The sequence below is a fragment of the Talpa europaea genome, assembly GCF_964194135.1.
Source record: "Talpa europaea genome assembly, chromosome: 11".
Taxonomy (NCBI): domain Eukaryota; kingdom Metazoa; phylum Chordata; class Mammalia; order Eulipotyphla; family Talpidae; genus Talpa; species Talpa europaea.
The window spans coordinates 64,263,818-64,285,209 of record NC_140078.1 but is presented as its reverse complement, the minus strand read 5'-3'; the positions used below and the strand labels follow the sequence as shown (position 1 = coordinate 64,285,209).

At 45.1% G+C, this 21,392-nt stretch overlaps 1 protein-coding gene across 1 annotated transcript; it reads right to left on the bottom strand.

Annotated features, from left to right (window-relative positions):
- Positions 1-1,022: 1,022 nt before the first annotated feature.
- On the bottom strand, positions 1,023-19,104 carry DNASE1L3 (deoxyribonuclease 1L3; the record flags this gene model as incomplete). The annotated part of the gene is made up of 8 exons (XM_084248075.1): positions 1,023-1,139; positions 1,386-1,482; positions 4,330-4,487; positions 7,088-7,200; positions 9,730-9,842; positions 10,951-11,037; positions 13,304-13,392; positions 18,955-19,104. The coding sequence occupies 8 exons, from the start codon at positions 19,102-19,104 to the stop codon at positions 1,023-1,025; spliced, it is 924 nt and encodes a 307-aa protein (XP_084104201.1).
- Between the last annotated feature and the right edge of the window lie 2,288 nt (positions 19,105-21,392).

The following is a 21,392-nucleotide window of genomic DNA, read 5'->3' as shown; positions in this document are numbered from 1 at the left end:
TTTCCTACTTGAGCAAAGAAATAATATGAGGGAAAACAAAACAAACATAAATGGTCACCATAGATGCTGGCAAACTGGCGTTGCTAGATGCTGTATTGGTTTGTGGCCCAAAGATAACAAAATACTCAAACCCCTGTCAACCTTAGCCCCAGGACCTTTGTCACAATGGGTCCTCCCAGGAGCCCTTATACTGATCTTGGTGTCAAGCACAATGACTATGACCCTCAGGGCAGGCACGTGTGGGGGCAGGGCACCTGGGCAGAGCCAAGGCGCAGAGGGAGGAAGGGTTTGGAGTGTGCAGGGAAGGAGAAGTACTGTACTGGTGGTATAGTACGGGGTGGAAGCTGGCCTGGTGAGACCGACATCATAAATCAGTAAGAGAAAACTTCACGGGTATCCAAACACTCTGGGCTCCTCCTCGATGGGAGCCCCTGTGGGATTTATACACAGATAGGCCCAGGGTGGTTTGTAGTCAGAATGGAATTTCAAAATGACTCTGGTGGTTACTGAGTTGGAGGATAATTCAGAAACAGGGAGACCAGTGGGGTGTGGACTTTACCCTCCATCCCTGAGAGGTACAATGGTGACTTGACCTCAGACAGGAGAGAACATATCCCTAAAAGAGTCACTTGTCCAAACCGTGGAGCGCAGTTGGGGTCTTGGCATTTCTGGTCATTTCCAGTGGAAGAGGATCCCGTCCTGAAGATGAAGAACTGAGGTTCTTCCTCCTCCTGCAGCTTCTCTCACTGCAGAGGGACAGCAGTGGCAGTGACAGCTGATGGGACTCCAGCTCAGGATGTGAAGACCATCCCTTTGAACTGTAAAAGCCCCCCAGTTACCTTTTGGGCAATTCAGGGGGGCATGAGCTCGAGAGGGTTCATAGAAGACTCTCCTCCCTGTTTGGTGCAGGTCAGATTCAAGTTGAAAGATGAAAGCAGTTTTCTGAATGCAGGAGCAGTTCACACTGGCAGAGCAGTTTTATTTCGAGTTAAGAAATGGTCAACAAAATGATACCCTTATATCTAGGAGCGGCGGCCCTTTCTTCCCTTCTTTGGAGAGATAGATTTTTTGCTGTTGGTGAAGGCCCTTGAAGGCCCTAGTTTAAATTCAACTGGAAAGTGGTCACTGACCTCAAGGGCCTGTAAAGAGAAATAGATTTGGGAATTAGAAGCAACTCTCATTTTAGTGGGGAGTAAATTCAGCCTCGGGGAGGGAAGATGAAATGCCCAAGAGAACGCACACTGGTGAGCATCATTCCTGGACCAGCTCCATCAGAAATTTTACCAGGTCCTAGATTCTGAGACTCAAGACTCAATGGTCCAATGTTGTGGTGGACTCAAAAGGGTGACACTGACCATCCTCCCAAGACAATATGGCAGCCTTACCTTCTCTTCAGTCAACCCAAAAGCTTTCTGGAAGTCAAAGACACCGCTCGATTTGGGAACCACAGAGTTGACGATCTCTTGTCCTCTAAGCACGATCCTGGAGAAGAGAAGTTAAGATAGTCGTGTTAACCCACCCTATTGATTGCTGAGATGGAACTAAGGTCTATGTTTAACATGTGGAATTACTCAACAGACGGATCCTTTTCATGTGGTACTCAAAGTCCAGACCTGGCTTTAACTTGTGACCCTTAGGTTGGAAAATAGGATCAGTCTCTGCTGCAGCTTTGTGGCCCCAGGACAGTGTTTCCCTGTGAGATCAGGTGGCTCTCGTGCTGGAAGAGATTTCATGTAATACGGGCACCACGTCACGCAGCAGTGACTTGCCTGCTAAGAATGTTGTTCAGTTGCATCACTTTTCTGATTTAATTATGGAGCAAGGTGCTGGTTTGTTTTTAATACCTCCCAAGTCCCATTTTGACCAAGTGAGAGCAGAGAGCAAACACCAAGCATTCTGCAGGCAAGAGAACTGAGGCAGACTTGATCGCTGTTCAGTTTTCATTGCACTTATTTTTACAGTTTTATTCAATTTATGGCAAATGATGCTGTTTCTTACCATAGTGTTGTGAAGTTTCCTTTAAAAGTTAATTTACCTCAGTAAGAAATCAATGGATTTAAAGACAGATATACAGAAAAATCATAGTATAGTTACTTCACTGTGGTGACAAAAAATGGGAATGTGGTAATTAAATGAGTCTTGGAAACATGGACCCTAATGTGCCCCAGGCGGGGTGGCAGCAGTTTGGGTCTAACAGTCTCCCCAACAGCCTGATGAAGACTAGCAAGGTGTGTAAACTCCCTTGTCTGACTCCCCGCTGAGCTGTCCTTGACTCCCACTGGCTGCTTTGGTTTCCTGTGTTTGCTACCAACATCCCCGGTTAACTTCTAACTCAGCCCCAGAGTTTACATTTCACATCAGGTTAGAGATTTGTTAAAGTCATCCTCTTGGACCCAGAGAGTCCAGATCAATAGAGTGAAGCCTTGGCATTTCTGACTTCTCCTTCCAGGCCTGTGCCCAGGGGCCAGCAGGTCCCGTGAAGCTCTCCCGAGGCTGCTCTGGGGCACTGGCCAACCGCTGACGTCTCCCCACGACCACCAGCACTCAGCCCTAGAGAAGCTCGGTAAATATTTGAACACGTGACAAAGATTGGAATTGGGACCCCTTATTAAATGTTTATTTTCCTTTTTAATAACCATACTAGATATGTGCTATTATGGAAAACAGGAAATTCAGTGCAGCAAAATTAGAAATTAATCCTTAAAAAATACGATGTAATCCCACCCCTTGGCATACATGTGTATAAAATCAGGGTCCTTTTAACCTGATGTCCATCCCACCTAAACTATTGTGAGCATCTTTCCTAGTGACTCAATGTTTTTCCACTTCATGGTTCTCCCTCTTTGCCAAGGGAGAAGGACGGGATGGCAGAGAAGACTTGACCTGCCCAAGGTCACATGACTGGCAAGCGAGTGGACAAGTGGCCATCTCCAACCAGCTTTGCTGGCAGCCCCTCGAAACAGGAGGGAGGGGGGCTAGGCCTGTGGGAGTTCAGTCTCCTGTAACTCCCACTTTGGTTCCGCCGTCCACTGTTTCCCCTTTTGAGAGTTGGGGTAATGACTTCTGCAAGAGACACACTAGCCCTGAAAGCTCCTAGAGGAACAAAAGAGGTCATGGTGAGGAAATAAAAGCCAGACCACAGAACTAGAGGTGTGAGAATGACCACTTTGCAGATAGCCATCTCTTCCCCAGCAAATGCTGAGCTCTGAGAACTGGGGCCACATGCAAGACAGGGCTTCTAGGGGTTTCCCTGCCTGTGGTCTCTGCTGGGAGAGGGTACACCCTGAATAATCACGAGCTTCAGGCACTCCCACCACCTGATTTAAGGAGCAAAGGTAAAAGCAGATTGAAAATCCCGAGGAACTTTACAAACACAAGGGATTGTCAGTATGGAAATGTGTGTATTTGCATTTAGGAATGTCTAGCAAAAGTTTGCAAAGTATAAATACCCTTGCACTGATCTCGCTTTTAGAGTTTTACTCTGAGGAATCATAATTACATGCACAAATGCATATCTAGAATGTTCGCTTTAGCAGTGTTTTATTTTATTTTTTAAAGATTTATTTTATTTATTTATGCATACAAGAGCTGGAGTATAGGACAGAGGTATGAGAGAATTTACCTGAGACAGAGTGGGGAGCAGAACAGGCAGATCTACTGAAATACACTGCTGAGGGGAGCAGCAGGCGAGACAGGAGAGGTCTGCTGTGCCATGGGGGGTTTTGCTCCCTGGCTGGGGATCGAATTTATGCTACAGTGGCTGCTGATAGCTGCACAGTGCTGAGACTTAACCCCTGGCATCACAGGGAGGCCCTTCAGCAGTGCTTTTAATGGCAAACCTTTGGTAACAACCTAATGCCCAGTGATGGGGGAGTGTGTGAGTAAACTGTGGTATTGTTGTGAAGGAACCATCAGCAGCCCATGAGTGTATTGAGCATTTACCCTAAGTCAGGAACAGCATTAAAATATTTACATGTTTCTTCCTGTGTAAATCCTCTTCATCTTTCTATGAATGAGGCACTACCACAATCTCCATTTTACAAGCAAGAAAGTGAAGACACAGAACACTTAAGTGCAGAGCTATGATTTGAATGCAGGGCTGTACGATACCGAAGCTTGAGCCTGTGCTTGCTAAGGTGCAGTGTCACCAGACAGCTCAGGGTCACCATAAAAGGTCATGTAGCTTGTATACTGCACACAGCACCCAGCGGAGGGGTCTGAAGTCCAATCTGCTCACCTTTCAAAGTCAAGCACTTTCAATGTCAGGGGCGCTTTTTCTAATGCATACCAAGCTTGGTGTGGGCAGGCGGGCGGGGTGCAGCCTCCTACCTGTCATAGGCACAGTTGGTACTTTTCTTCACTGTGGTGTCTTCACAGTCCGTGATCAGCCAAACAAACTTGGTGTCAGTCCTCAGGCGGATGTCTTTCCAGGCCTTTTTGGGGACATAGCTGCAGCCGGCATTGAAGTCGCCCATGAAAATGAAATTCTGAAAGGCATTGTTGCCATCACTGGTGGGCATTGTTGCCAAAAGATTTCACTCAGAACTTCTATCAGTGACTCCACCTCCACGTCCAGTAAACAGTGGGTTTTGTTACAGGCTGAATTGTGTTCCAAGTCCTAACCCCGATGCTTTAGACTGTGACAATCTGAGATAGAGCCTTTAAAAAGGCAGCGAAGGTAAAATGAGATTATATAAGGGGGGCCCCTAATCCAATGTGACTGCAGTCCTCATAAAATAGTGGGAGATTTGGACCCAGGGGGAAAACAAAGGAGAGAGGCCTTGGGAAAAACCACACTGGCTGACCCTTCATCTTGGACCCTTCATCTTGGACATGTAGCTTCCAGAACTGCGATGATATAAATTTCTCTTGTGTAAGTGACCCAGTCCTTGGTACTCTGCTATGGCAGCCCTAGTAAATGAATATAGGCTCTTTCTCAATTTTCTTTTGATTTTTTTAAGAAGAGGCTACTGTTGAAATTTGAGTCACAGTTTTGATAAGTATTTGACAGGCAAGTGTGTACAAGGGAGGGTGTTCTAGATGGAAAGGAGGGCGTTCACCATAGCTGCTGCCTCCTGTTCTTAGTTACTATGGCTCTCTAATCAGTGTGCACAGTTAAGGGGGGATAAAAGAATTCAGTTCATTTTTCCCTCACATCTTTTGTCTCTGACTGAAACTACTGTAAGATATAAATGAATGAACCAATACTTTTTGTTTCTGAGCAGGAAAAATGAACTTGGGTGTTGTCTCTGTCAGCTCTGGCACCGCTCTTTCTCGGCTATTGTTTTGCACTTGGGGACTTATTTCTGTGGCGAATCTATTAAGGAAGTGGGAGGAACATAAGCTGCGGAGGTCCTGGAGTGACCTGCTTACCCTTCACCTCCAACCCTGAGGCCACCAGCAGAAACATTCTATCTTGGAAGTGTTTTTCCCTGCAGGGTTCTTGGAACAGAATTTTAACATTCCTTAATCCAGAGGAAATGTCAGATTTCCTTGTTTGTGTTATTGTTTGGGGCTGTTGCTGACTTTAGTGTTTTCTTCAAAAACATTTTATTTTGACCTCAGTGACCATGGTTTTCCCTGAGATTGATAGACAGTTGAGGACAGAATGTCATTCTTAACCCTAGTGAACACCACTTTCTATGAATATCGGCACGACTGTGTGCCAAGCCCAGCACTAAGGGTTGAATACAGTTAATTGAAATTTCACAATAAATACCAGGAGGAAGAAGGGACCAGTAACCCTGTGGCCACAGGATATTGGGATTAAGTGACCTGCTCTGGCCACTCAACTGTAAGTTCACATGGTAAAGACAAGAATTGAACCCCAATCTGTCTCACTGAAGCCCCCTTAGCACAAGAGTTTCCCCTCTTGTTCATTTTTCTTCCACTAATGCCTCCCCAGAGCTTGATACTTAAGAGATGCTCAATAAATTCTTGTTGAATGAATGGATGAATTCATAATTTTAGGAATGAATGAGTCTTTCCATTGTTCTGCTTTTTACAAATAAGCATTGAAATACACCCCCACGTTCTCCACACCCCAGCTCTGTGTCCACACGTTACTTGACTCATTTCGCACTTTGAGTAGCGGAACTGAGGAGGGGGAAGAGGGACCCCTAGAGTCATATCCAAAATGAGAAAAGAAATCAGAAGAGCTCTTCCATGTTTGCCGAGAGCTTTCATAGACCCGCACAGCCGCAGCGGGAGGCACAGTATCTGAGACCAACAGTGATGGTGGATGCATTTCCCGTTTGTGAGAGTAGCAGCTCGAGTTTCTTTATGCACCCAGTTTCCCCCTCCACATCAGCTGTGAGGCTGGAGTGGAGTCAACACAGACTTAGTCAATCAGAGCTTCTCAAAACTCCCAATCACAGTGATTGGTTCAAGGATGGACATGCAATAAGACACAATTGTGGGGTATTTGTTGCACTGTGGGGAAGAAAACTTGTCAATTGGCCTGGAAGCTACTAAAGGCCACTTTGCCATCCCACGGATGGAGCGGGCCTGAGAAGGAAGCCCATCTGGAGGAAATGAGGGTCAAAAGATGGGGGAAAAGAGTCAAGCCAAGCCCTGGCTACCTTGTTTGAACTGTGGGTCCAGCTATGCCTAAACTACTGTAGACATTGTCCTTACAGAACCAACAAGTTGCTCTTCATTTTCATGAAGAGCAGTTTTCAAGAGCCAGTTTGAGATTCTATCACTTGTCACTGTGTGACTCCTAACCTCTGTCTCACTGTTATCAGTTACAAAGTGAGCATGATAAATACAGCTGCCTCGTGGGGTTACTGGGAGGGCTGCAAAACTTGCCTGCATCCCACCTCCCACAGCGCCGGACACCAGCTGTGCATTCACACAGTGGGATGCGGCTGCTGTTACCATGGAGCCGCATGTGAATTCCCAAGACCCATGTGACAGTCCCCAAGCAGATGTGGTGAGAGGGAATTTTGGGCTGAGGAAAGGCCTAGAATGAGTATGTGGTGTTGGTCTGCTTGTGCCTTCCCCTTCCCCAGGAGTCGCTCACCCCTCTCAAGGTCCAGATTCCTCCCCTGCCTGATGCAAATTCAACAGACACAGAAGGTCTCACCTCCACGTTCCAGCTGCGTTTCACGTGCATGTAGACATCAACCAGCTCATCAATCTCTTTAACGGACGTCTCTGGCGTGGTGTGCAGGGGGACAATCACGAAATCCTTGACAGCTAGGGAACAGGATAGAGGTGGAGGTCACATACTAAGCCTGGCAAGACTCCAGGGACACTGCTCGAAGGAAAAGGCTGTCCTCCTAGAATATACAGACGTGTCATCTGGGTCTCCCCTGGCCAGAGCCCAGTCAGTGGCTGAGATTTGAACGATCTTAGTCATTAGGAGCTCGGGGCTAAATTCAGCACATGAAAGCCTCTTCTCCCACTTGCCCTTCATGGCTAAGAGAAACCTGCTCCTTGCTAGCATTGTGGGTGTTTTTATTTTCTCAGTTTTGGAGGAGTGTATTTTCTGTTTTTTAAAAATAATCAGCCTGTTGGGTTTTTGTGCTAAGGGGACAAGTTTTTCCTAATTGAAAAAATTAAGCCAGTTTATATTCTTTTTTGTAATCAATGAAAAAAACCCAGAAACATCATTCAAAAAATAAAAGTCTTTGGTGAAATATCTAAAACCTCTCCCTGCCAGGAGGGCCTGAGAGAACCTGAGTGTGGGGATGTGGGCGAGCTGGAGACTGGGGCCCACCTGCTAGCAGCCGCTGTTGCATTCTGAACGCCTCCTCCCGCTTCCCTTCATCTGTTCCCGGGTCCAGGCTCTCACTCTGGAGCCGGGGGCTGTTGTGTGGTCACCGCTCAACTCACAGAGTGGAGAGCCAGGACTCAGACCGGGCAGCCTATCTTCAGACCCCCACACTTACCCAACAGCTCCATTTCCTGCCCTCCTCATGCCTCCATCCACTCCCCCATCCTTCCCCTAAACATTCCTACCCCATTCCCAGTTCTGAACTTGTCTGTTGGCATCCCCTTCCCCAGTCCTTTAGACTGGCTTCTCCAGATCACAGTCCAATGATACCTCCTAGGAAGGGGCCCTTCCTGGTCACCCCACTGAAGGTGGGTGAGCCTCACCCACCCTCACCCTGCTACTCAGCGCATCCTACCCACGTCTCCATGCTCCAGAATGACTTGTTTTGCACCTCGGAGCTCCAGCACCTAGCATAGCACTTGGCATGTTGAATGTCCTAAAAAAGTTTGTTGACTGAATGCACAAATGAAGGAATGAATGAATGATGAGTAAGTGAATGAATGTAAGAAAAGACAGAGCAATGGTTAACTCTTTCATCTTGTATCCCAGATCAACATAAGCAGATTTCCTTGAACTAGAGAAAACTCACTAACATGGCCTGGCTGTGTTGCATCCCACATGAGAGAGGGAGTGGTAAGGATGGGTGGGAGAGTAGAAGCAAGACAAACAGGTTTGTTTAGCAAGTCACAAAGAACAAGGACTCTCTTGGAGAAGAAATAATCATTTGGGGGGCAGGATAGTGGGAGGAGGGGTTTCTGAATACTACTTGGTCAGCCAAAGGTGAATCACGTGCCTGACAAAGAGGATTATTGTCTGCTCGCTCTGAAGGATATTTCGTAGCCTCAATAGCCACAATCTCCTTCTCTTTTTCTGCTGGTAATTTCCCCATTATTTGTGCATGCTTGTTTTCCTGAAGTACTCTGCCTCTGAGCTAGTTAATCCTGGGCAGAAATAGGTTAACTGTGTAGGATGTGAATATTTGTGTAGTATGAGATATAGGTGTACATCCTAACTATTCAGCATTTATGTATCTGTCTCCTCTATTACACATAATTCCATAAGGATAGAGACCTCTATTACACATAACTCCCTAAGGGTAGCGATTCCATAAGGGTAGCGATTCCATAAGGGTAACTCCATAAAGGGTACCAGACAAGAGTGGTGCACAGGATAGAGTACGGCACATTGTAGGTACTGAAAAATAAAACATCTGACTCTATGTGGCTTCAATCTGCAAACCAAGTGTTTTCTTGACTTTCCACTGAGTAGTCAACACACAGAAGTTCAGAGCATGGGCTTACCTCCCTGGGTTGGGCCACTTCAACAACTACTGAATAACCTTGGATAAATGAGGCTCAGCCTTTTGAACCTCACTTTCCTCAAATGTAAATTGGAGATAATACTGGTTTCTACCTTATAGGGTCACGGCACAGATAAGAGGAGCCTGGCATTAATCAGAGATCCATTGTTGTTAGTAGCTAAAACTAGTACTATTGTTGTTAGCTTCAGAGTGCAATAATCTATTTCAATATCCTCTCTACCCCAAGTCTATGGAGGAGACTGCTATGTTGTTTCTGCAGGGAGAGTGAGGCTCTTGGTTGGGGGTTCGTCTTTGCTGGCCATCACTGGAATTTTTTTCAGTGAAGGAATAGTTATGCTTGATAGGGCTGAGGAAGTAGGGTAAATAATTTCCATCAACCTGAATGTTCCATTGAGAATGAAGTTATCATTGATTCCAGAATTTGGGTTCTAGGCTGGGGAGGTCTTGAGTTAAGGATTTAGAGAAGCCAGTTTGGTGCCATCAAATTGTGCCCTCTATATTCACATAGTAGAAGTTCTTAAAGGCCATCTTAAGCCCAATGCCTCCCTAAAGAGGCTCCATAAATCCTGAGATTACAGCTCACGCTTAGGGCTGCTGATCATGGATGAGAGAGGTTTGTGGGTCTCACCAGTGTGGGGTGACTGGAACCAGACCACAAAGGGTTCCCTGGAAAATACATCCACATCTCCAGCCTGATTATCGTGATAGAGGTAGCGTTTCTTCACAGACACTAGTTTTTCCCTAGAAGAGAAAAAAAGGAAGTCCTCTCAGTTTAGAAAGTTATCTTCTTGTTTTCTCAAGACAAAGGTAAGTTCCCATGGCCTCACTGACTTCCTAAACTGGCCTGACCAGGTTGAGTCAACTTTCTCAGTGGTCAGTGCTTTGGGAGTTGAAGATACATGAGCAGTACTAGTTATCTGGGGTACCCACAAATTGATGCTGAGACTTCACAAATTACTAGTAGGAAGATGAAAATGTCAAGTTCCAGAATCAGCCATGCTCATCAACTCACTCACTTTTCCCTCCCTGGATCAGGACTTGAGTATGAGGAGTAAAGAACTCACAACTCAGGCCTCCCTGGTGGTGCAGGGGTTAGGTCTCAGCGCTATCAAGCTATTGCCAGCCACTGTGGCCTGAGATCTCTCCTGTTTTTCTTGCGCCGCTCCCCTCAGCAGGGTATTTCAGTGGATCTGCCTGTTCTGCTCCCCACTCTGTCTCTGGTGAATCTTCTCACCCCCAGACCTCTGGCCTACACTTCAGTTCTTGCATGCATAAATAAATAAAAATCAGTCTTAAAAAAATTCATTTTTAAATCTTAAAAAAAGAACTCAACTCAAGCACCACTGAGTCAACAATAATATTAGGTGTTAGGAAGGTAACTCATGGGTCCTCCCTGGTGGCAGGGAGGGGGATTGAGCGCAGCCCTGTGAGGCTGTCTGCGGCCTTTGCAGCGTGAGTTCGATCCCTGGCCAGCTGGGGAGCAACCCACTTGGCGCAGCAGACCTCTCCTGTCTTGCCCGCTGCTTCCCTCAGCAGTGTATTTTGGTATGTCTGCCAGTTCTGCTCCCCGCTATCTCTGGTGAATCTTCTCAACCCCATCCCCCGCCCCCACCTGTGCCTCTGGCCTGTACCCCACTTCTTAAAACAAAAGAGGAAGGTAACTCATATGTTCAAGTTGGAAAAGTCAATACTCTTACATTAGTTCCAATTTTGACAGTGATTATTGGTTCGATCTTGAGAACTGGTTAGAGATCAAAATTTGGTTTTGAAGAATAGATATATATTTTGTTCCATTTATGGTCATTATTTGTAAGTGGACCATGGTTCAGGAATTGTAGATTATACTTACTTGTAGAGGAAGGCATATTGTTCCTTATATTTGTTTCTTCCAAGCCGATCACTAATCACATAGTTGTATGTTATGCTTCTTGGATTTCTAGAACATAAAGATTTCACATTGCACCATAAAGAATAAACACTTCCCTACTCATAGTTTTCCTTCTCTCCAGTCTCCTTCCATATTCCCAGTGACATCATGTAGGAGGCTATGCTTCATTATAAACTTGGAGTCTATTAAGAAGGGCTCCTCCTATTGACTAGGAGTGTGATATTTGCCAGGATCTTTACAATCATTATTTCTTGTCTTTATAAGGCAGAATTATAGTTACCCACTATTTATGGTTTGCAAGTACAAAGCTAGCATTTGAACTCAGATGCTACTCATCCCAAACCCACAGGCCTACACCTGTGGGATCCAATTAAGAACAGAGACGATTCAGTCCAGCATTAGCCCCAAACTCCCCCTGGTAAAGTCTGGATGAAACCTCATACCTGCTGATGGTGCAAACCTTATCAAGTCACTCTGTCCATGCCTCGTTCCTGAGCATTTATCATAAATAAGATTCCTAATAACATTTTCATTGGCCATTCTCTTCTCTATAAGTCCCCAGATATTTTCTCACAAGTCCTGGAAGCATTTCAAATCAGCCCTCCTTGGAAGTTGGGGACAGAGTCATGAAGTCCCACAGACTCTCCCCCTTACCTGTACCCCAGGAACTTGGCTGTGTTTGCCATACCTGCTGATGGCTCCACCCTGGGCAGAGCCTGACACAGTTTCATTCCATCTGCCCACAAAAAGATCTAGGGCATGTCTAAAGATGCCCCATAGTCTCAGTTGGAAAAAAGCAGAGGGAGTTTTTAGGGGCCAAGTAGAATCTATAGAAATTTCCTGGGACTTTAAATGCATACTCTAAGACAGATCCAGCCATTGGGGTCCCAGGAGTGTGGACAATGGATTCTGCTGGGCTACCTGTTTGGGAAGGCTAGCCCTGTTTTGAATTTAGCCTGCCTAGTCCTGAGTTGGCAAACTGCTTACAGTGACTCAGCTGTGAGGTGACTAAGGCCCCTCCTGGATTTCAGGGGCCAAACAGGTCTGACTGTTTGGAGTCCATGGCACAGTGTAGGTAGGTAGGGGAGCACCGAGAGCATTGGGGGTGTGAAGAAGACACACCCCTGACCAACTGTAGGAGGGTTTCTGGAGTTGCCTGGAGCCTCCCTGTCCCATAAATCCCCTATATTTCTGAAAATTGACCATGCTCCAATTGACCTTACTCCAAGACTAAGGGGACTCAAAACAGAGCACTGGCTGGGAGTCAAATATCACCCAGGTTCAATGGTAGACTTGGTCATTTACTGACTGGGTGACCTTGGGCAGGTGCCTCATTTCTGAGCCTTAGTTCTCCCAGTTGTAAGGGAAGCAGTTATAGCACCTACCCCTCAGTAATATTACCTGCCCCACATAGTCCCTCTCCCCGCTATAGTTACCCACCACCAACAGTTTACAGCATTCCTTCCAATCTTGCTTCCCATGCAAACTCAAACATACCCTTACTCAAGTAGAGTGTAATATGATTAGTAAAGTGGGCAACTCTGGGCCTCCCTGGTGGTGCAGCGGTTGAGCGCTGGGTTGCGAAGCTGCCTGCGGCCTCTGCGGCGCCAGTTCGATCCCCGGCTGCTCCCCGGCCACCGGAGGAGGGTCCCACATGGCGCGCAGACCTCTCCTGCCGCCCGCTGCTCCCCTCAGCAGTGTACTTGGGTCCTTCTGCCTGCTCTGCTCCCCGCTCTGGCTCTGGCTCTGGTGAGTTCTCTCACCCTCCCGTGCTTCTGACTGTACCCAGTGCTTGTATAAACAAATAAATAAATAGATAGATAGATAGATAGATAGATCTTAAAAAAAAAAGTGGGCAACTCTACCTATAATTCTGAACTTGTTTTTTTCCAATATATTGCAGCCCCTTTACCCAAAGATGGAATATTTCATTTCTAACCTTTTCTAGTAAGCATGATTTTTAATGGGTACAGAATAGTCCTCTCTGCAGGCATAACATAATTTTTTATGTACACTGAATCTTTTCATTGCAACAGTACTTCTTACTTCATTTCTTGCTTGTTTCTTTCATTTCTCTCTCCATTCTGACTCCTCACCTGTTTCCCCTATTTTTGCTCTATCGTATTAAAACTAGTTGGTTGAAAGTTCTCAGCACCGGGGCTGATAGAGTTGAAAGTCAGGGCAGTGTTGGCCACATAACCTGGTGGTAAGGGGAAGTGCTGGCTCTCACATGAATTTCATTCCACCAGGGCATTTCAGGTACACTTGAATTTGACCTTGAACCTGCAAAGGGTGAGGGCGGGGCTGTCTTTACCCATTCAGCTTCTCCATCAGCATGGGTCCAATTATGTTGTTACTGTCCTTGATTTCCATCAGGAGCATGATGTCACAGCGCTTGATGACCTATAAAGAGAGGGTTCCCACATGTTTGAGGTCATTTACTTCAGATGATAAGGCCTTTTATTGGGCACTTGCTATATTTTAAGTATCAGATTGGGTCTTCGTTCATGTAACTTCTTCCCTGAAGTAAATGAAGTCTTCCTTGAGGTAGGTGCTATTGTGTTGTCTATTTTTTTTTTTAAGATTTATTTATGTATACAAGAGCTGGGGTACAGGCCAGATGCACAGGAGGGTAAGAGAATTCACCAGAGACAGAGCAGGGAGCAGAACAGGTAGACAGACTGAAGACACCACTGAGCGGAGCAGCGGGCGAGACAGGAGAGGTCTGCCACGCCATGTGGGACCCTCGCCGGCCTCCGGGATCGAACCAGCACTGCGGAGGCTGCGGACAGCTTCACAGCGCGTCGCTCAACCTGCTGTGCCACCGGGGAGGTCCTGTGTTGCCTATTTTAAAGACAAAAAGCTTGAGGCTCTAGGAAAGCTGGGTAAACTCCCCAAAGTCACCCGGTTGGAAAGTGGCCTGGCTGAGGCAGAAAATAAACCTAGACAATCTTAGTCTAGAACCCATAATCATGGTACCCTACACCCTACCTCTTCAATTTGCTTTAATAATTACAACAGTAATAATAAATATGTGTTAAGCCCTTAGTGAGAGGTACTAGGCTGGATACTGCAAAAATAAAGAGGTATAGAGCCTTCTTGGTGGCCTAGGGGTTAAGTTTCAGCGCGACCACCTTTTTGGCCTGAGTTTCATCCCTAGCCAGGGAGATAATCCACATATGGCACAGCAGACCTCTCCTGTCTGCTCCCCTCAGCAGTGTGTTTCAGTAGATCTGCCTGTTCTGCTCCCTACTCTGTCTCTGGTGAATCCTCTCAACCCCACACCTCTGGCCTATACCCCAGTTCTTCTACACAAAAATAAATGAAAAAATCTTTTTAAAAATAAAGAAGTATAATTATAACAAGAGCTAAAATTTATTGGGTGCTTACTCTGAGCCTTATGAACCTTGTGAGATGACTACAATTATAAGCCCATTAAACAGAGGTGGAAACCAGGCTTAGAGCAACTGAGTAAGTAGGTGAAAGTATAGATGGCAGAGCCAAAATTGGAACTACGAGGTTGGTGGTGCATGTCTGGGAACAAAACTGACAAAAAGCCCCTGAAGCAGCCCAAGAAACAGGCCAAAGAAATAGATGAGGAAGATAAGGCATTCAGTCAGAAACAGAAAGAGTTGCAGAAGAAACTCTGGAAACCAGAAGTGAAAACTCAGGGGAAAGGCCTCCTAACCACAGGGAGAACTAAGAAATCTGGCAAAAAAAAAAACTGTTCCTTATGCCTAAGGCAATAGTGATCCGTAATTCCATTCTTGTTTAAACATCTGGATTCCCTCTATAACATCTGTTGCTGACAACAGCTAGAGTGAAGTGTCTTGGAATCTGTTATACATTTAAACATAAATTTTTATTTAAAAAATACACTAGCTGGGCCTCCCCGATGGCACAGCGGTTGAGTGCCGTGCTGTGAAGCTGTCCGCAGCCTTGGCAGTGTCAGTTTGATCCCAGCCAGCCGGTGGGCGGGAATCCCACATGGCACAGCAGACCTCTCCTGTCTCGCCTGCTGCTCCCCTCAGCAGTTTATTTCGTCAGTCTGCCTGTTCTGTTCCCCACTCTGCCTCTGGTGAATCCTCTCACCCTCCCGCGCCTCTAGCCTGTACCCCAGTTCTTGTGTGCATAAATAAATAAATCTTAAAAAAATATATAGATTAATTTCATCCTCTCACACAGCCAAAAAAGACATGGAGCAACAGGATTATGCTACTGGCCCTATTTCCAGAGCATATGTTCTAGTTCCTTCTCTAGGAGGGGGAGCAGGGAGAGCTAACAGCACCATTTTGTGCAGCCTTTAAGAAGCTATCCAGAGACAGAATGAGAAAATTATAGACCAATATCCCTGCTGAATATTGATGCAAAAATATTCAACAAAATACAAGCAAATTGAATTCAACAATATATTACAAAAACTATACATGATAATCAAGTGGGTTTTATCCCACTTGATTCTCCCACTTGTGGGGAGGGGTGCCACTCACCAAGCCAGCCTGTTGATTTAGTCACCTGTGGTTGTAGGACTTTCTGTACACGGCATTTTAGCATATGTATTAATAGTCTTAAAAAATGTATTTACCTCTTGGTTCAGTTTTTCCACTTTGAGGAAGGTCTTCCATTTTAAGAAAATACCTATTATTTCTCTGCCTCAGTTTCTGTATTTACAAATTGGGATGGTGTAGTTTTTCCTTTACTGGGTTGCAGGAGAATTAAGTGGGTAAGTAAAGCAGTACTATATAGGAAGCACACAAGTAACTGTAACTATCATTGTTGCTTTTATTATTACTTGTACAGATCAGAAGGGAAGATGCCTTGCAACAATGACAAAAACCAAACTGAAAACAACCTAACTATCCCCAAAAAGGAAAGTATTAAATGAAATTGGTTGCAAACATAATATAGGGCATTATATGGCATCAAAAGTCAAGTTTTAAGAGTATTGACATGGAAAATTCTTCTTCTAATATAAGAGCAATATGCAAAACCAGTGTCATAGGGTAGTCTCCATGCTGCAAAATTTTTGCAGATTAATGTGCTTATTTTTGCATAGAAAATGCCTGTAAGAAAATTACCCAAATATCAACAACTGTTATCTTCAAGTGACAGGATAATGGGTGATTCTTTTTCTTTCTTTATATGTTTCTATATTTTTAAAGTAGTCCACAGTGACTGTTTTCAGTTTAATAATATGAATTTATAAGTGCTAAATGTACAATTTAGAATATTAAAGTGTCATTTTAAAAAAAAACTGCTTGATGAGGAAGAAATTGTCAGGGAGGAGATGATGGCCAGTATTTATTAAGGCTAACAGGTGTGATTCTGCTTACTTAACATAAGTTAAATGCGTTGTCTTATATAAAGTGCCTAATATGGTGCCTGGGACATAGTGAGGACTTTGTAAATGTTAGCTCTTCTCACTGACTCATTGGATGTTCATAATAACCCTGCAAGGAAGGTCCTCTTATTATCCCCATCACATAATGGAGACTTGGAGACTCCGTGAGGGTAAATCATTCAAACATCAGTGAATATGGGATAATGGGATTTACACTGCAGAGCCCCTTCTTGATCTGTGCACTCAACTATCTGGGTGTTCCTGTGACTACTCCTCAGAAAAGACAAAGGTCCCCCTTTCGAGTGTGAGCCTTCAGTGCAGGACAAATATGACCCAGGAATTCAGATCCCCTTTCCTGAGTTGAAGAGCTGAGCCTCCAGATTCCCACTTATAACCCCTTTGCCTATGGAACAGCCACCCCCACACCCCACTGCAGCAGCAGTTATTGATTCCCACTTCTTTCGAACAGTCTCCTCCATACCTCTGGGAATATTCATACAGACTGGGATCTCCCTACGGTGAACAATGACTCAGGGTCCCATTGTCAGATTCTCCTGGGAATGAAACCTACAACTTTATCAGATTGCCTTTCAACAATACATCCTCCCTCCCACATGTCTATCCATTTGTTGGTTCATCCAGCCAATAAAATTTTACCAAGGGTCTGCTGTGTGCCAGATGAAATGCTAGACCTTGCTTTATTCATGACTTTATGTCCAACTCCTGGCATTGCAAACCCAAAGGTGGAGAAGGCAGGCTTCCCTCACTCTCCAGCCTCCCCAGCAAACCATGACAACAGCATGATAATGCTCTACTCTTCACGTAGTGTGAAAAGAGTAGAAAAGTCATCTCCATTTAAACGATTAGTTTATATAGTTGGTGTCCATCCTGGCTCTTCCCCTTAGCTATAGAAACCCGGGTAAGTCACTTCACCATTCTGAGTCTCAGTCTGCTCAGTTATAAAGTGGGGACGGTGCTACCTATATCATAGTATTAAATAACAATATAAAATCCCTGACATATAGAAGGTGCTCACACCCTATAAATACTGCTGTCCTTCATGCCTGGGATTCGGTTTCATTGTAGGTGCTCTGGGTGACTTTGGTTGTGAATTGGGATGGTCTTTGTTTATAGGATGATTTTGCAGTGTTGGGAAGTAAGGAGGCCTTGAGAAAGACCAGACATGCTTGCTGTCTGGGGTGATGAGCGGTCTATCAGTGGGCCCCCAGGACACAGCGCCTCAGGAGAGTGCTGAGTGTTGGCCCTTGTACTGGTTCACCAGGGAACACTAAGACAGCTTCTAAAGATGGAGGTGACAGTTCCCAGGTGGAATAAGTGTGGAAGGTGATGGGAACTCTGTAAGTGTCCATGCTCCAGGGGCCCATGCGTGAGGAAGAGGGGAAAATTGTTTCCTTGCATGTTGGAGTTTCCTGTTGAGCTAGAGAGTCAGGGTTCCCACAGGCTTGGCCTGGCTTTCCTGGATAAACAATATCTAGAAGGCCTTGGGTACCATCCAGAGGGCAGAGCCAACTAGGGAGGGGACTGTCTAAAGTTACAACAAAGCGAGTCAGTACTCGCTCTAATCCACTTGGCCTGGTAACAACAGCAACAGCTCTGCAGAGGGCCGCCTGCCTTGTCACAGGCTTTGCTGAGGGCCTGATGCCCCTGAGCTCTCTCACTCCCCTGGAACCATGGCTTGGAAAAGACCCACGTTACGCCATTTTCCCAGAGACTCAGGGAGGAGAAGACACCTGTTGTGAGCTCACTCAAGGGCTGCCAGAGGAGATCTGAACCCAGGGCTTTTGGCATTCCCACCATACTATGGTGCCTCCAGGGTTTTTGAAGGTACTAATACCCAGTTGTGGGAAAGGGTTTGAACAACTAGCTTCAAAAAGAAATCAGCCTATAGGGTAAAGAGAGTCCACTAACTCTGGAGAACTGTGAGCAGACTAATCCCATCATCTAAGGAAGGTCTTGTCTACATGGAGAGGAAGATTACAATTGGGAGTTGCGAGAAGGTTGATGGGACCCAGGGGTGGGGGCGTGGGGAAGGGAAGGATGAAGCAGAGAGAAGATGAGAAAAGAAAGGTGCAAATTCTGTGCTGTATGTACAGATAAGACTGGGCTGGCGTCCCTGTCACCCCCACAGCCACCCACCTGCTGTAAGTCACTTCACTTTTTATTGTTCATCATTTCTACATGTGGATAATAAGCCTCCTTCCTAAGGGTGATGAAAGGAAATTATGTATTTATGTCTGACACCGGCATTCAATAAATGGTGAAAAGAATTATAGCACTAGTCGGCCCTCACCCAGAACTTACTCCAAGCCAGAAACTGTTTTAGGGGCTTGACATTTACTAATTCACATACTCCTCCCAACATTCTGAAGGAGGTACTGCTTTTATCCCCATTTTAAGATGATGACAAGAAGCTTAGAGAAGCAACAGCTATTTCATCTCTTACTCTTGTTTTTGTTACAACTCTAAGCCAGCCGCCACCTTCACCCTGCTTCAGCCCACTCATTTAACTCACCAGTTCAATTCATTGAGTCTTTTAAAACCTGAAAACAGCAGAGAGAGCTCTAGGGGAGGCCAGCGACCCTCCCAACAGGAAAGAGACTCACCTTGACGATGACATCCATGACTTCCCCATTGCCCTTCTTGGCTTCCCCGAAGGACCTCACATTGAAGGAGCAGATCCTTAGGGCCTGTGTGGCCTGCGCGCTGCTGATGCACAGCAGGAGAAGCAGCAGGGAGGCCCGTGGCTGAGACATCTTTTGCTCCTCTGCTCCTCTGGCCTCAGGGCTTAGGAAGGACCTTGGTTGCTGGTTACCTCCTCAGACTCGCTGCCTTATATAGCATGCAAATAACAGGAATTACTGGATTGCTCTCAGCTTCTTTCACTTTTTTGAGGAACTGAAGGTCTTAGGTTTCATTCCCCAGAGAAATGAATGAAATAAGGCAGCCTTTTAGGGGTCACTGGCCTTCCTAATTTAGACAACATCCCTTGCAAAATCTTTTATCTCTCAATTGTGACATGTTATCTCTTCTGTGGTTTCTTGTTAGGTGCCTTTTCCTGATAATGGATGAACTTGAAAGTGGTCCATTCCAGAGGGCACTTGAGGTGATGGTTCCTTCTCTGGCACAGCAAGGCAGGGGCAGTGGAAAGTTTGGTGTGTTTTCTGCCATTTGGCAGCCAGCTGTGCTGACATGTGCAGTTTCTAACTCTAAGCCCTCTGATGGGTGTGATTAAGTCAGTTCTACTTATGTTACTTGATTTTTAAGTTGGTTTTCCTAGATACAATTTCACACACTAAATTCTAGCAGTGTGTTGTCAGGGAGAGAAGTGCTGGTCTCTAAGAACAGGTCCTTAAAACATCCCTGGACTTTAAGAACAAGGAGCCAGTGAAGCTCCTGGAGAGAGCACTGTTTCCCTGTTTGTAAGAGTCTTTTGGTCCTGACAAAGGAAGATTTTGTAAGAATTATAGGATTTCAGCCTCAGTAAAATGACTTTTTGAGATTTGAGTGGGAAGATATGAAAATCTGAAATGCAGAAGAAATATAAAATCCAATTAGATGATAAAACTGGGTGAGATTTGCAGACTTTGGCGAGGAAAATTCTTCTGTGAATGAAGAGAGTAGTATTGAGAGTAACCTGAAGTCAGTGTTGGGGGGCTCTGGATAACCCCTCTTAAAGTGAAGGGCAGTGGCTGGACCCAAGGGAAAAGCATGCATATACTTACATGCAGTCAGCATCTCCACAAAAATCTCTGGCCAAGAGTGTCTAGGCATTCTAAGGACATAATCCCAAATAATACAGAGAAGGAAATAGTGATTTCCTGAACTCCTGGTGAGTGAAACTCCCTATTGTCTTCAGCCCAGACTTCAGGCTTCACTGAATCTGTTGATAAGTTACTTTGCTTAGCTGGGCAAAAGGAAGCATCTTCCAACCAGAGGATGATTTAGAATTAAGTGTGGTACATTTTTTGTTTGTATTTTAAAAAGGAATTTGTGCCTATGTGCTATTTTATCAACTTATAACATATGACAGATTTGGACCTGTTAAATTGGCAATCTTGTAACTCCAACAGGAAATACACAATTGGGAGGATTGGTTTAGATTCATGACTTTGACTTACTAGGTTTACATATAGTTCTGGAGTATTTATAAGAATTTTGGGTTATAAGTTTATAAATTTAATTTTTAATTTATAAGTTTAATTTCTTAAACTTATTCAGGACTTTGTTTTTATTTATTTATTTATTTTAAGATTTCTTTCTTTATGCATACAAGAGCTGGGGTGCAGCCTAGAGGTGTGGGGTATGAGAGGATTCACCAGAGACAGAGTGGGGAACAGAACAGGTAGATCCGCCAAATACATTGCTGAGGGGAGCAGCGGGCGAGTCAGGAGAGGTCTGCTGCGCCATGTGAGTCAGCTCCCTGGTCAGGGATTGAACTTGTGCTGCAGTGGCTGCGGATTGCTTCATAGTGCTGAGATTTAGCCCCTTGTGCCACCAGGGAGGCCCTATTCAGGACTTTAAAAGGGTGCTTTTTCTGCTAGTACTGTATTGAAGAACTTTATGAGGAAGTAAGATATATTAAATGTGTAAAAGAAGTTTAAAGTGATTGCAATTAAATTAAACAATTAAATAATTAAAAGTTATTGTTTAATTCCTGGATGTAGAGTTGCCAGATTTAGCAAAGGAAAAGACAAAGTATTTTTCTTACAACTTACTTAATACGAAGTATTACGTAAAACTAAGGTTTACATAATTCAAATTTAATTGGGCAACCTATGTTTTATCTGGCCATGCTAGCTGCATTTGTGAAAAAGAGTATGAACTTTTATAAACTAAAGTTAAAAGCACAATATTTTCTAAGGCAATAACCATGCTATCAGGATCCTGAAAGATTTCAGTTCTTGCATCAAAAATAAACTAGTCTGGGCCTCCCCGGTGGCGCAGTGGTTGAGCGCTGGGTTTCGAAGCTGCCCGTGGCCTCTGCGGCGCCGGTTCGATCCCCGGCTGCTCCCCGGCCACCGGAGGAGGGTCCCACATGGTG